Source organism: Somniosus microcephalus, chromosome 31, assembly GCF_052327205.1.
Source record: "Somniosus microcephalus isolate GS21.2 chromosome 31, FLI_Smic_1.0, whole genome shotgun sequence".
Lineage (NCBI taxonomy): Eukaryota > Metazoa > Chordata > Chondrichthyes > Squaliformes > Somniosidae > Somniosus > Somniosus microcephalus.
The window spans coordinates 31930589-31942896 of record NC_141017.1 but is presented as its reverse complement, the minus strand read 5'-3'; the positions used below and the strand labels follow the sequence as shown (position 1 = coordinate 31942896).

The 12308-nt window shown below is 49.5% G+C and overlaps 1 protein-coding gene across 3 annotated transcripts in view; it reads left to right on the top strand.

The window, feature by feature from the left end:
- Window positions 1-6100, top strand: part of LOC147097711 (shiftless antiviral inhibitor of ribosomal frameshifting protein homolog) — a 34677-nt gene extending 28577 nt beyond the window's left edge. For all 3 annotated transcript variants that reach the window (XM_085971741.1, XM_085971743.1, XM_085971742.1), the window contains exons 8-9: window positions 788-963; window positions 3760-6100. In XM_085971741.1, coding sequence (XP_085827867.1) covers window positions 788-963; window positions 3760-3974 — 391 coding nt within the window. In that variant the 3' untranslated portion in view covers window positions 3975-6100. The remainder of the gene's footprint in view (window positions 1-787; window positions 964-3759) is intronic.
- Window positions 6101-12308: the final 6208 nt, after the last annotated feature.

Genomic DNA, 12308 nt, shown 5'->3' with positions numbered 1-12308 from the left:
TTCATTCATCGTGATACTTCATGACTAGAAATACCTGGAGACTGTTGGGTCTGAAATGGGTCAAACGACATCACCCCCTCTCTGCACAAGGTGTTTTAGCTCGGCTTTTGTAGACCTGCTCATCTGTATTTTGATTTAACAAAACACACTCCCCGTTCTGCAGCAGATGGACTAGAATAGCCTTTCTTCGTGCTTTGCCTTGAGGTTGTAGCAAAGGTCCGTTCTTGTCGATGGCTACAGCGAGCTCTGACCTCCAGTTTAATTACACTTAACGGGCCTGTGCTAAGGAGGACAATCAATCCCACTTCAACAGTGATTTCCACCAGCCCGACAAAGAACTGCACATGTCAAACATCAAAACTATTCCTCTTTGGAAATGGGAGCTGTTGGACTGAGTGATGTTCCTCCTGTGTGGTTTCTGGGCGCTAACCCACGGTGGGGTCGCCAACCTTCCAGGATTGGCCTGGAGTCTCCAGGAACAGAAGATTAATCTCCAGGACACGGCGGCCAGCAAACACCCCAGGAGAAAAAAATCATTCAGGCATTCAAAAAAAAATTTTCTTTTTCATTTTCATTAGTTATAAAAAAAAATTAGAGATGAGGAGAAAAGGCTGTTTGACTGAGAGTCAAGAATCATCCATTCAGGTAATGAAGAGTCTGTTCACTTTCTGATTGGCTGTGGGAAGGCGGGTCACCGTGAGGGTGGACGTGCCGGGCGACCAATGGCGGGCGTGGTGCGGCCGACCCCCTGACCCATGGTGATGTTGAGTCTCCTTAATGTTGTCAGGAGCTATGGCCAGACGGGTCTTCCCGCTCCGTGCTACAGGTGCCGGAGCATTGTACTACCCATCCGGATCATTCCACGGGGAAGTGATCAGAGGGGACCGGGACGGGGAGCGGGACCGGGAGCAGGCAGACGTGGACGACACAGCTGCTGCGCTGAGGATTGTTACAACAGGCAAGGTAACAAACGCCATCAATATTCATCCCTTCAACCAACATCACTAAACAGATGATCGGGGTCGTTGTCACGCTGCTGTTTGTGGGAGCTTGCTGTGCGCAAATTGGCTGCCGCGTTTCCCACATTACAACAGTGACTACACTTAAAAAGTACTTCATTGGCTGTAAAGCGCTTTGGGACGTCCGGTGGTCGTGAAAGGCACTATAGAAATGCAAGTCTTTCCTTCTTTCCTTTTCTTTTTTTCCTTCCTTCTTTCCTTTTCTTTTTTTCCTTCCTTCCTTCCTTCCTTCCTTCCTTCTTTCCTTTTCTTTTTTTCCTTCCTTCCTTCCTTCCTTCCTTCCTTCCTTCTTTCCCTTCCTTCCCTTCCTTTCCTTCCTTCCTTCTTTCCCTTCCTTCCTTCCTTCCTTCCTTCCTTCCTTCCTTCCTTCCTTCCTTCCTTCTTTCTTTCCTTCCTTCCTTCCTTCTTTCCCTTCCTTCCTTCCTTCCTTCCTTCCTTCCTTCTTTCCTTCCTTCCTTCCTTCCTTCCTTCTTTCCTTCTTTCCCTTCCTTCCTTCCTTCCTTCTTTCCCTTCCTTCCTTCTTTCCTTCCTTCCTTCCTTCCTTCTTTCCCTTCCTTCCTTCCTTCCTTCCTTTCCTTCCTTCCTTCTTTCCTTCCTCCTTTCTTTCCTTCCTTCTTTCCTTCTTTCCCTTCCTTCCTTCCTTCCTTCCTTCTTTCCTTCTTTCCTTCCTTCTTTCCTTCCTCCTTTCTGTCTTAACAACTTCACTTGTGTCCAGGCCTGGCAAAGGTGGCTACTCTCTTCAGATTTAGCTCGGATTTATTAACAGGACACCCTGGGGGAGAAATTGAATGTGGGCCCGTTTGGGGCGCCAGCCTCGCCAGGGCGCTAAAAGTAGCGCCCCGGAAGCATTCGCGGCCGCCCGCTACTGGAGGCGCCCCGCATCCCTCTTGGGGCGCTGCGACTGAATATCGTGGCGCATCGTGCCGCAGCGCCACACGCTGTGGCACGTCGTGCTGCGGTATTGCAGGCCTTCCTCCCCTTCTTAAAGGGGAGGGGCCTTGTGCAGCGCGATCTGGGGCCCAGCTGGGCCCCCCGAGGATCGCGAGTGCAGGCAAAAGAGCCCGACACCGAAGAGAAGTGCCGGGCTCTTGGAACGCAGCTGCCACTCCACGGGGTGGGGGGGGGTGGGGTTCAGGAGGCCGGGGGCAGGAACGCAGGCAGGTGCTGGCAGGCAGCCAACAACAAAAATGGCCGCCCCGTACCTCTCCTTTAATTTGCGCCTCCGCGGCCGCAGGTAGGTCCCCCTGAACCAGTTGGACATAGCGTCCGGCGGTAAATCAGGGGGCGCTTCCAAATATCGCGGCCGGGGCGTTAGCGGGGCGCTGCGCACACCGATGACGTCATCGGTAGCGGCGCAGCGCTAACGGCTGGCGCCACCACTAGCGTCCCGTGGAATTTAGCGGGAGGCGTGGACTGTGCCGCGCCCGGGTGCCAGTTGGCTTGCGACCCACTTAGCGCCCTCTTAAGGCGCTAACGGGTGGTGCAACCTACTGAATTTCTCCCCCCCCCTGTGTTTAGAGTGTGTCATTGGACCTGTGCACACACCAGGGGCTTTCTAATGGTGTTTTTAACTCAACAACTTGCATTTATACAGCGCCTTTAACGTAGTAAAACGTCCCAAGGCGGTTCACAGGAGCGTAATCAGACATAATTTGACACCGAGCCACAGAAGGAGATATTAGGGACAGGTGACAGTCACTGAGAAATTGGGCTTTTCCAATGCAGTAAGCTAATTCTGGTATTTGTGTAGTGAGATTCTCCGTAGCACGAATCATGATATTTGGTCCATGCTGATAGGTAGCAAGCAGGACCATTACCTATCGCTTCCAGGGTAGATGGCTAACCTTGAAGTGAAAAAGTCAATGTAGTGCTCAATTGCAGTCAACCTTGTATACCCAGAGGCTGGGGATTCTGACTCTCCAAAGCCTTTCCACCATCTACAAGGCACAAGCCAGGAGTGTGATGGAATACTCTCCACTTGCCTGGATGAGTGGAGCTCCAACTACACTCAAGAAGCTCGACACCATCCAATACAAAACAGCCCGCTTGATTGGCACCCCATCCACCACCTTAAACATTCACTCCCTCCACCACTGGCGCACCGTGGCTGCAGTGTGTACCATCTACAAGATGCACTGCAGCAACTCGCCAAGGCTTCTTCGGCAGCACCTCCCAAACCCGTGACCTCTACCACCTAGAAGGACAAGGGCAGCAGGTGCATGGGAACTCCCCCACCTCCAAGTTCCCCTCCAAGTCACACAGCATCCTGACTTGGAAGTATATCAGCCATTCCTTCATCATCGCTGGGTCAAAATCCTGGAACTCCCTCCCTAACAGCACTGTGGGAGCACCTTCACCACACGGACTGCAGCGGTTCAAGAAGGCAGCTCACCACCACTTTCTCAAGGGCAATTAGGGATGGGCAATAAATGCTGGCCTTGCCAGCGACGCCCAGAACCTGAGAGTGATTTTTTTTTTTTTAAAACCTCATACTGTCGGTTTAGGCCAAATAAGGACAGTCCTGAGACGAGCCTCAAAAAATTTAACTTAAGTTACTGCAACCGACACAGAGAGAAGATTTCATCCCAACTATCTGGGCTGGATTTCGATCCAGATCACGGAAGGCAAGAGGGCGCTGCCCTAGCAGACTGCGTCACCTAACCCTCCCTCATGCTTGGTTTTTGAAGGTGCCCTCGAGTTAATAGTCCATAATAACCAAGAATGACCTTGTCTCTTGCAGAGCCCCACGTTCCTGGCACGCACTGTGTCCATCCAGAGACTCGGAGAGCTCGCGGCCTACCCAAGGTGCTGGTCCCCAGCCAGAACCACGAGTCTACTGGATCCACAGTCGCCAGCTGCATCACCCAGAGCCCCTTAATGGAGTGCAACGTTGAAAAAATCATCCAGGAGGATCTGAACATAATCCCAGAGGGAGATGAAGATGAAGATGAATGAATTGCATGAGTTGAAGATGATGCAGCTTTTCCACTCTCCTACCTCTACGATAGATGCCTTGATTGTTTTAACCGGGGATAATTGGGAGTCTGGAACGGATGGACTGATGGCTGTTCTCTGAGAGCAGAGGTTGTGTCAAACACTGGACAGCAGGAACCTGACACTTTGTGCATGTTAGGTCAGGCAAGGCTGACTGGGGGCGGTGCTTGGTAATTTTTTTTATTAAAACCGCTCTTCAAACTGTTTGTTTCCTGAAATCATTGCACGAAACAGTCTGCAAAATAATAGTTGCTTTTTGCAATGTTTTTTGTTGCTTTTAATCCTAAAGGAGAATTAAACATTATACACCATCGAATAGAAACGCAAGAACATACCTACGAACATAAGAAATGGGAGCAGGAGTAGGCCATTTGGCCCCTCGAGCCCGCTCCGCCATTCAATAAGATCGTGGCTGATCATCGACCTCAACTCCACTTTCCCGCCCGATCCCCAAATCCCTTGATTCCCCTAGAGTTCAAAAATCTATCGATCTCAGCCTTGAATATACTCAACGACTCAGCATCCACAGCCCTCTGGGGCAGAGAATTCCAAAGATTCACAACCCTCTGAGTGAAGAAATTCTTCCTCATCTCGGTCTTAAATGGCCGACACAAGATAACGGGTACAGTAAAGTTAAAACAACCCTTTTGAATGTGTAATAAATCTGGCCCGGCATGGCGTTTGGTCCCCAAGAATTAATTCCTGTCAAGATGATAACAAAATATTTTTAAATATTTAGCATAACATTGTAATTAAGTGTAATTAAATAGCTAATTATCTATCTTGACAACTAATCCAGTTTCAGAAGAGGGGAGGCTGGAGGCATTTCTGCCTTTACATTCGGACTGGATAGTTGGTTATCTTTTAGACAGAGACAAAGTACGCTCCCTTATCCCAGTGGAAGAGCCCACGACCAACATTGTTGGGATAAGGGAGCTCGGCTCATTTATACGGGGATTGTGACCTCCGCACCCGCAGCCAGCTTCACTTCGATAGCATTAAGGCGTCTTATTAATAATGCTCTCTGAGTCCATAGGGGTCCAGAGATGTCATGATCCCTACTCATCAGTGTTAAAATGTTTTGAATTAACGTGGGCGTCCCGCAGCAATTTAACTCGCTGGGGCTCTTTTTCTCCACAAAAAAGAAGGCTGAGAGCTGACCTGATAGGAAACTCTCGATTTACCGGCACCTAAAAAAAAAAATAACCGGGAATCTCTGTTAACCGGCAAAATTCAGGAGTAGGTCCAGGTAAGTTTTACTTCATATTAGTGGCAGTTCCCGGATCTGTGGCTGTGTAACTGGGGCTCCTACACTTGTTGCTAAGCAACAGGGACGCTTGGTCTGTGGCCGGAGTTCCTGCACATGTTGCTAAGCAACAGGGAAGCCTGGATTTGTTGCTGTGTACGGAGCTCTCGTACCTTTTACTATACCTCTCTGTAATCCGGACTTTTTGATAAACCGGCACCACGCCGGTCCCGTCGGTGCCGGATACCAAAGAGTTTCTTGTACAGGTCTTTACGTCTACCCTATCGAACCCCTCCATAATCTTAAAGACCTGAAGAGCTTTGATAGGGTAGACGTAGAGAAGATGTTTCCACTTGTGGGGGAGACCAGAGCTCGGGGTCATAAATATAACAAGATCACTAATAAATCAAATAGGGATTTCAGGAGAAATTTCTTTACCCAGAGAGTGGCGAGAATGTGGAACTCGCTACCACAGGGAGTGGTTGAGGCGAATAGTATAGATGCATTTAAGGGAAAGCTCGATAAAGACGTGAAAGAGAAAGGATTAGAAGGTTATGTTGATCGGGTGAGATGAAATAGGGCGGGAGGAGGCTGGTGTGGAGCATAAACACCAGCACGGACCAGTTGGGGCCGAATGGCCTATTTCTGTGCTGTACATTCTATCTAACACCACTACCCGCCCTGCCCTTCCAGCATGTAAATTGTATTTTAATTTTGTTTTGCGATGCATTACTTGTATTTTAAAAAAAGTAGATTTATTTAATTGAAGCGAAAGATCTTCGATAAACTGACTGGCGCTGGATGCCCAAATAAATAGAGGTAACTGTGCCGTTTATCTTCACTTGCATTGTGTTGTGTTTGAAATTGGTTTGAAAAAGTTAAAAACGATTAAAGTAGAATTCAGAACGAGCACCACTGTCAGCGTGCACATCAAATACAGGAAACTTTGTGATATCCGGCACCAACGGGACCGAGCTGTTGCCGTCCCATCAAAACTGCCGGACAAACCAGCGCTAATGTTAAAACATACGGAGCTTTTGAGCTCCGTATCTAGCAACAAGCCCCGTTGCTTAGCAACAGCTTCTAAACAGTCGGCCGTAGCTTGCAAGCATCTCTGTAGCTAAGCAACAGCTTTAGCTAGACCTTGCAGAGCCTGACTGGAGAAAAAAAAGCAACGAAAAGAAAAAAAACTTACTGAACCGACTCCTGAATTTTGCCGGTGGATCGAGCATTCCGGACAGTTAACCTCCGGATAAACCAAAGTTTCCTGTAATATCGGATTATTTTCAGAGGGATCACTCTGGGAAGAAGTGTGAGTGTGAAAGGTCTGAACAACACGAGAGGAGTTTCATTAACACCAACCTGGCCAAGTTAAAATCGGCACTTGCCGTACCCGAGTAGAATTCAGAACAAAGAATGTTCCACATATTCTAACAAAGAAGGAGCAGAACTGGTACCCAGTGGGTTCCCATGGCAACATCTTGGACCTGGGGAAAATTTAAAAAGGTTGAGAGGTTATTGAGACATAGAAACATAGAAGATAGGAGCAGGAGTAGGCCATTCGGCCCCTCGAGCCTGCTCCGCCATTTAATGAGATCATGGCTGATCATCCAAATTCAGTACCCTGTGACGTAATAAAGACTCACTACGCACTTGCTTGTACATAAAGCAAGGCTTTAATCGACTTGTAACAAAACATGGAGGTCTAGTTAGTAGTCACTAGCTTCCTGTTTCCAGACTGTCTCTGGCCAAGGTGGGCCCACGCCCGAGGATTTATACTCCTCGGGCCGCGCCCTCAGCTGGCCGTTCAGCCATACTTCTTGTAGAAGTTGCGATTTATGACACCCTGTTCCTGCTTTCTCCCCATGTCCCTTGATCCCTTTAGCCTTAAGAAATATATCCAACTCCTTCTTGAATATATTTAATGAATTGGCCTCCACTGTCTTCTGTGGTAGAGAATTCCACAGGTTCACCACTCTCTGGGTGAAGAAATTCCTCCTCATCTCTGTCCTAAATGTCCTACCCCTTATCCTTAGACTGTGACCCCTGGTTCTGGACTCCCCGACCATCAGGAACATCCTTCCAGCATCTAGTCTGTCTAGTCCTGTTAGAATTTTATAAGTTTCGATGAGATCCCCTCTCAATCTTCTAAACTCCAGCGAGTATAAGCCCAATCGACCCAATCTCTCCTCATACGTCATTCCTGCCATCCCAGGTATCAGCCTGGTGAATCTTCGCTGCACTCCTTCCATGGCAAGAACATCCTTCCTCAGATAAGACGACCAAAACTGCACACAATACTCCAGATGTGGTCTCACCAAGGCCCTGTACAACTGTAGCAAGACATCCTTGTTCCTGTACTCAAACCCTCTCGCTACGAAGGCCAACATACCATTTGCCTTCTTAACCGCCTGCTGCACCTGCATGCTTACTTTCAGCGACTGGTGCACAAGGACGCCCAGGTCTCGTTGCACTTCCCCTTCTCCCAATCTATTGCCATTCAGGTAATAATCTGCCTTCTTGTTTTTGACGCCAAAGTGGATAACCTCGCATTTATCCACGTTATATTGCATCTGCCATGCTTCTGCCCAATCACCCAACCTGTCCAAATCATCCTGGAGTTTCTCGGCATCCTCCTCACAACACACACGCCCACCCAGCTTTGTGTCATCTGCAAACTTGGAGATATTACATCTAGTTCCCTCATCCAGATCATTAATATATATTGTGAATAGCTGGGGTCCAAGGACTGATCCCTGCGGTACCCCACTAGTCACTGCCTGCCACTCGGAAAAAGAGCCGTTTATTCCAACTCTTTGCTTTCTGTCTGCCAACCAGTTCTCTATCCAAGTCAATACCTTGCCCCCAATCCCATGTGCCTTAATTTTACACGCTAATCTCTTATGCGGGACCTTATCAAAAGCCTTTTGAAAATCCAAATACACCACATCCACTGGTTCTCCCTTATCTATTTTATCAGTTACAGGAGACTTTGGTTTATCCGGAGGTTGTATGTCCGGAAACCTCGATCTAGCGGCAGAAATCAGGAGCTGTTTTGTTAGGTTTTTTTTCTTCTTGTGGCTTTTTTTCCCAACAGTCAGGCTTTGGAAAGTCTCTCTGAAGCTGTTGCTAAGCTACAGAGACGCTTCCAAGGTACGGGCTGACTGTTTGAAGCTGTTGCTAAGCAACAGTGTTTGTTGTCAGATACGGAGATGAAAACCTCCGTATGCTTCAACATTAACTTTGTATGTCCGGCAATTTTGATAGATCGGCAACAGCTCGGTCCCGTCGGTGCCGGATATAACAAAGTTTCCTGCACATCCTCAAAAAATTCCAGTAGATTAGTCAAGCACGATTTACCTTTTGTAAAGAGACAGAGAATGTTCACTCAAGCAGAGGGACACGGTGATCGATGGAAACAGAGGTACAGGAGTAGGTCATTCAGCCCCTCCAGCCTGTTCCGCCCCGCCATTCAATGAGATCATGGCTGATCTGTATCTTAACTCTGTCCACCCGCCTTGGCTCCCTATCCCTTTATACCCTTGGCTGGCAAAAGTCTATCAATCTCGGATTTAAAATTGTTAATTGATCTAGCATCTAACCCTATCGTCTAATTCCTTTCTCCCTCATGTGTTTATCGAGCTTCCCCTTAAATGCATCAGTGCTGTTCGCCTCAACCACTCCCTGTGGCAACGAGTTCCACATTCTCACCGCTCTCTGGGTAAAGAAGTTTCTCCTGAATTGAGCTGTTTTTTTGTGGGAGAGGATTCTACCACTCTTTGCATGAAGAAGGGTTTCCTAACTTCTTTTCTGAATGTCCTGGCTCTGATTTTAAGGTTAGGTCCCCTTGTCCTAGACTACCCCCCCCCCCCCCGCCACCCCCGCCCCACCAGCAGAAATAGTTTTTCTCTCTCTACCCTATCAATTCCTTTCAAAATCCTAAAAACCTCAATCACATCACCCTTTAACCTTTTATGGTCTAGGAGTTAGTTTGGGCGCCATTTGAGGAAGACATAGAGATGAACAGATAATCGAGTCAAACTCCACGTTCTCGATTGGAACTGGGCAAACCAGACTATCTACCGTGTAATCTGACTGCACCCTTACTGAGTGATTGATGTGTTTTGACTCAGCCTGTCACAGCACATAAACCTGACCTAACCTGTTAGTCGCTCATAATCAATCAGCTTATAATTTTTTTTATTCGTTCATGGGATGTGGGCGTTGCTGGCAAGGCCAGCATTTATTGCCCGTCCCTAGTTGCCCCTTGAGAAGGTGGTGGTGAGCCGCCTTCTTGAACCGCTGCAGTCCGTGTGGTGAAGGTGCTCCCACAGTGCTGTTAGGGAGGGAGTTCCAGGATTTTGACCCAGCGACGATGAAGGAACGGCCGATATATTTCCAAGTCAGGACGGTGTGTGACTTGGAGGGGAAACTTGGAGGTGGTGGTGTTCCCATGCGCCTGCTGCCCTTGTCCTTCTAGGTGGAAGAGGTCGCGGGTTTGGGAGGTGCTGCCGAAGAAGCCTTGGCGAGTTGCTGCAGTGCATCTTGTAGATGGTCCACACTGCAGCCACGGTGCGCCGGTGGTGGAGGGAGTGAATGTTTAAGGTGGTGGATGGGGTGCTGATCAAGCAGGCTGCTTTGTCCTGGACAGTGTCGAGCTCCTTGAGTGTTGTTGGAGCTGCACTCATCCAGGCAAGTGGAGAGTATTCCATCACACTCCTGACTTGTGCCATGTAGATGGTGGAAAGGCTTTGGGGAGTCAGGAGGTGAGACACTCGCTGCAGAACACCCAGCATCTGGCCTGCTCTTGTGTTTGCTGTCCCAAAATGTATACTGCGTACTGTGGCTCCGTGGGCAGCACTCTCATCTCTGAATCAGAAGGTCGTGGGTTCAAGCCCCACTCCATGAGACTTGAGCACAAAATCTAGGCTGACACGTTTCCTACATTCCAACAGTGACTACACTTCAAAAAGTACTTTATTGGCTGTAAAGCGCTTTGAGACGACCCGAGGCCATGAAAGGTGCTGTGTAAATACGAGGATTTCATCCCTTCCTCCATCCTCCTCTTCTGAAAGCCACTGACTCACGCTCCACAGATGCCTCCAGTAGATTCCTTCAAATGTGTGAACCTAGAGAGTGAGGGTCGGAAATTTATCCGACTGTGTGAGGCATCACAGTGAAGGCTGCCCGTGCCAACAGCCAACATAGTTTCTTAAATACGTAAATATTTTTATTTTGAAGTCACACTCTGTTCCTTACCTTTCCTTTTCCTCCGAGCTTCCCTTTTCTCTTCCCCTGCTTCTACTCTGCCATCCCATCTCCACCAACTCCTCCATCCTCCCCTCCCCTTTCCCCCTCTCTCTCTCTCCCTTTTCCTCTCTCTCTCTCTCCCCTCTCTCCCTTTCCCTCGCTCTCCCTTTCCCTCTCTCTCTTTCCATCTCTCTCTCTCTCTCCCTTTCCCTCTCTCCCTTTCTCCCCTCTCTCCCTTTCTCCACTCTCTCCCCTCTCTCTCTTTCCCTCTCTCTCTCTTTCCCTCTCTCTCTCTTTCCCTCTCTCTCTCTTTCCCTCTCTCTCTCTCTCCCTTTTCCTCTCTCTCGCTCTCTCCTCCTCTCTCTCTCTTTTCCTCTCTCTCTCCCCTCTCTCCCTTTCCCTCGCTCTCCCTTTCCCTCTCTCTCTTTCCCTCTCTTTCCATCCCTCTCTCTTTCCCCCTCTCCCTTTCCCTCTCTCCCTTTCTCCCCTCTCTCCCGTTCCCCCTCTCTCTCCCTTTCCCTCTCTCTCTTTCCCTCTCTCTCTTTCCATCTCTCTCTCTTTCCCCCTCTCTCTCCCTTTCCCTCTCTCCATTTCCCTCTCTCCCTTTCTCCCCTCTCTCTCCCTTTCCCTCTCTCTCTCTTCCCCCTCTCTCTCCCTTTCTCCACTCTCTCCCCTCTCTCTCTCCCTTTTCCTCTCTCTCCCTTTCCCCCTCTCTCTTCCTTTCTCCTCTCTCTCTCCCTTCCCCCCCTCTCTCCCTCCTTTCCCCCTCTGTCACCTTCCCCTCTGCCCGTACCCTGGATCTGCTCCTTTGAGCCGTACTGCCCCAGCCCACCGGGTGGGGCTGTCGAGCTGTGCCACCCTGGCAAGACAGCAGGTCAGGCAGAATTTCAGTCAAAAAGGTATCTCCAGTTTCCTGGCCCCAACCGCTTCTTTTTCACCATGGACGTACAATCCCTCTACACCTCCATCCCCCACCAGGGTGGCCTTAAGGCGCTCCGCTTCTTCCTTGAACAGAGGCCCGTCCAGTCCCCATTCACCACCACCCTCCTCCGCCTGGCTGAACTTGTTCTCACATTGAACAACTTCTCCTTTAACTCCACTCATTTCCTCCAAATCAAAGGTGTTGCCATGGGTACCTGCATGGTTCCTAGCTATGCCTGCCTTTTCGTGGGCTATGTGGAACAATCTTTGTTCCAGTCCTACTCGAGTCCCCTCCCTCACCTCTTTTTCCGATACATTGATGACTGTATCGGTGCCGTTTCCTGCTCTCACCCCGAACTAGACAATTTCATTCACTTTGCCTCCAGTTTCCACCCTTCCCTCACCTTCACATGGTCCATCTCTGACTCCTCCCTTCCCTTCCTCGACTTCTCCGTCTCCATCTCTGGGGATAGGTTATCGACCAATATTCACTACAAGCCCACTGACTCCCACAGCTACCTGGACTACACTACCTCCCACCCCGCCTCCTGTAAGGACTCTATTCCATTCTCCCAGTTTCTCCGCCTCCGCCGTATCTGCTCCGACGATGCCACCTTCCACACCAGTGCTTCCGACATGTCTTCCTTTTTCCGCAACCGAGGATTCCCCTCGACCGTGGTTGACACGGCCCTCGACCGTGTCCGTTCTATCTCCCGCACTTCTGCCCTCACCCCTGCCCCTCCCTCCCGGAACCACGATAGGGTTTCCCTTGTCCTCACCTTTCACCCCACCAGCCTCCACATTCAACGGATCATCCTCCGCCATTTCCACTACCTCCAAAGTGATCCCACCACCAAACACATCTTCCCCTCCCCTCC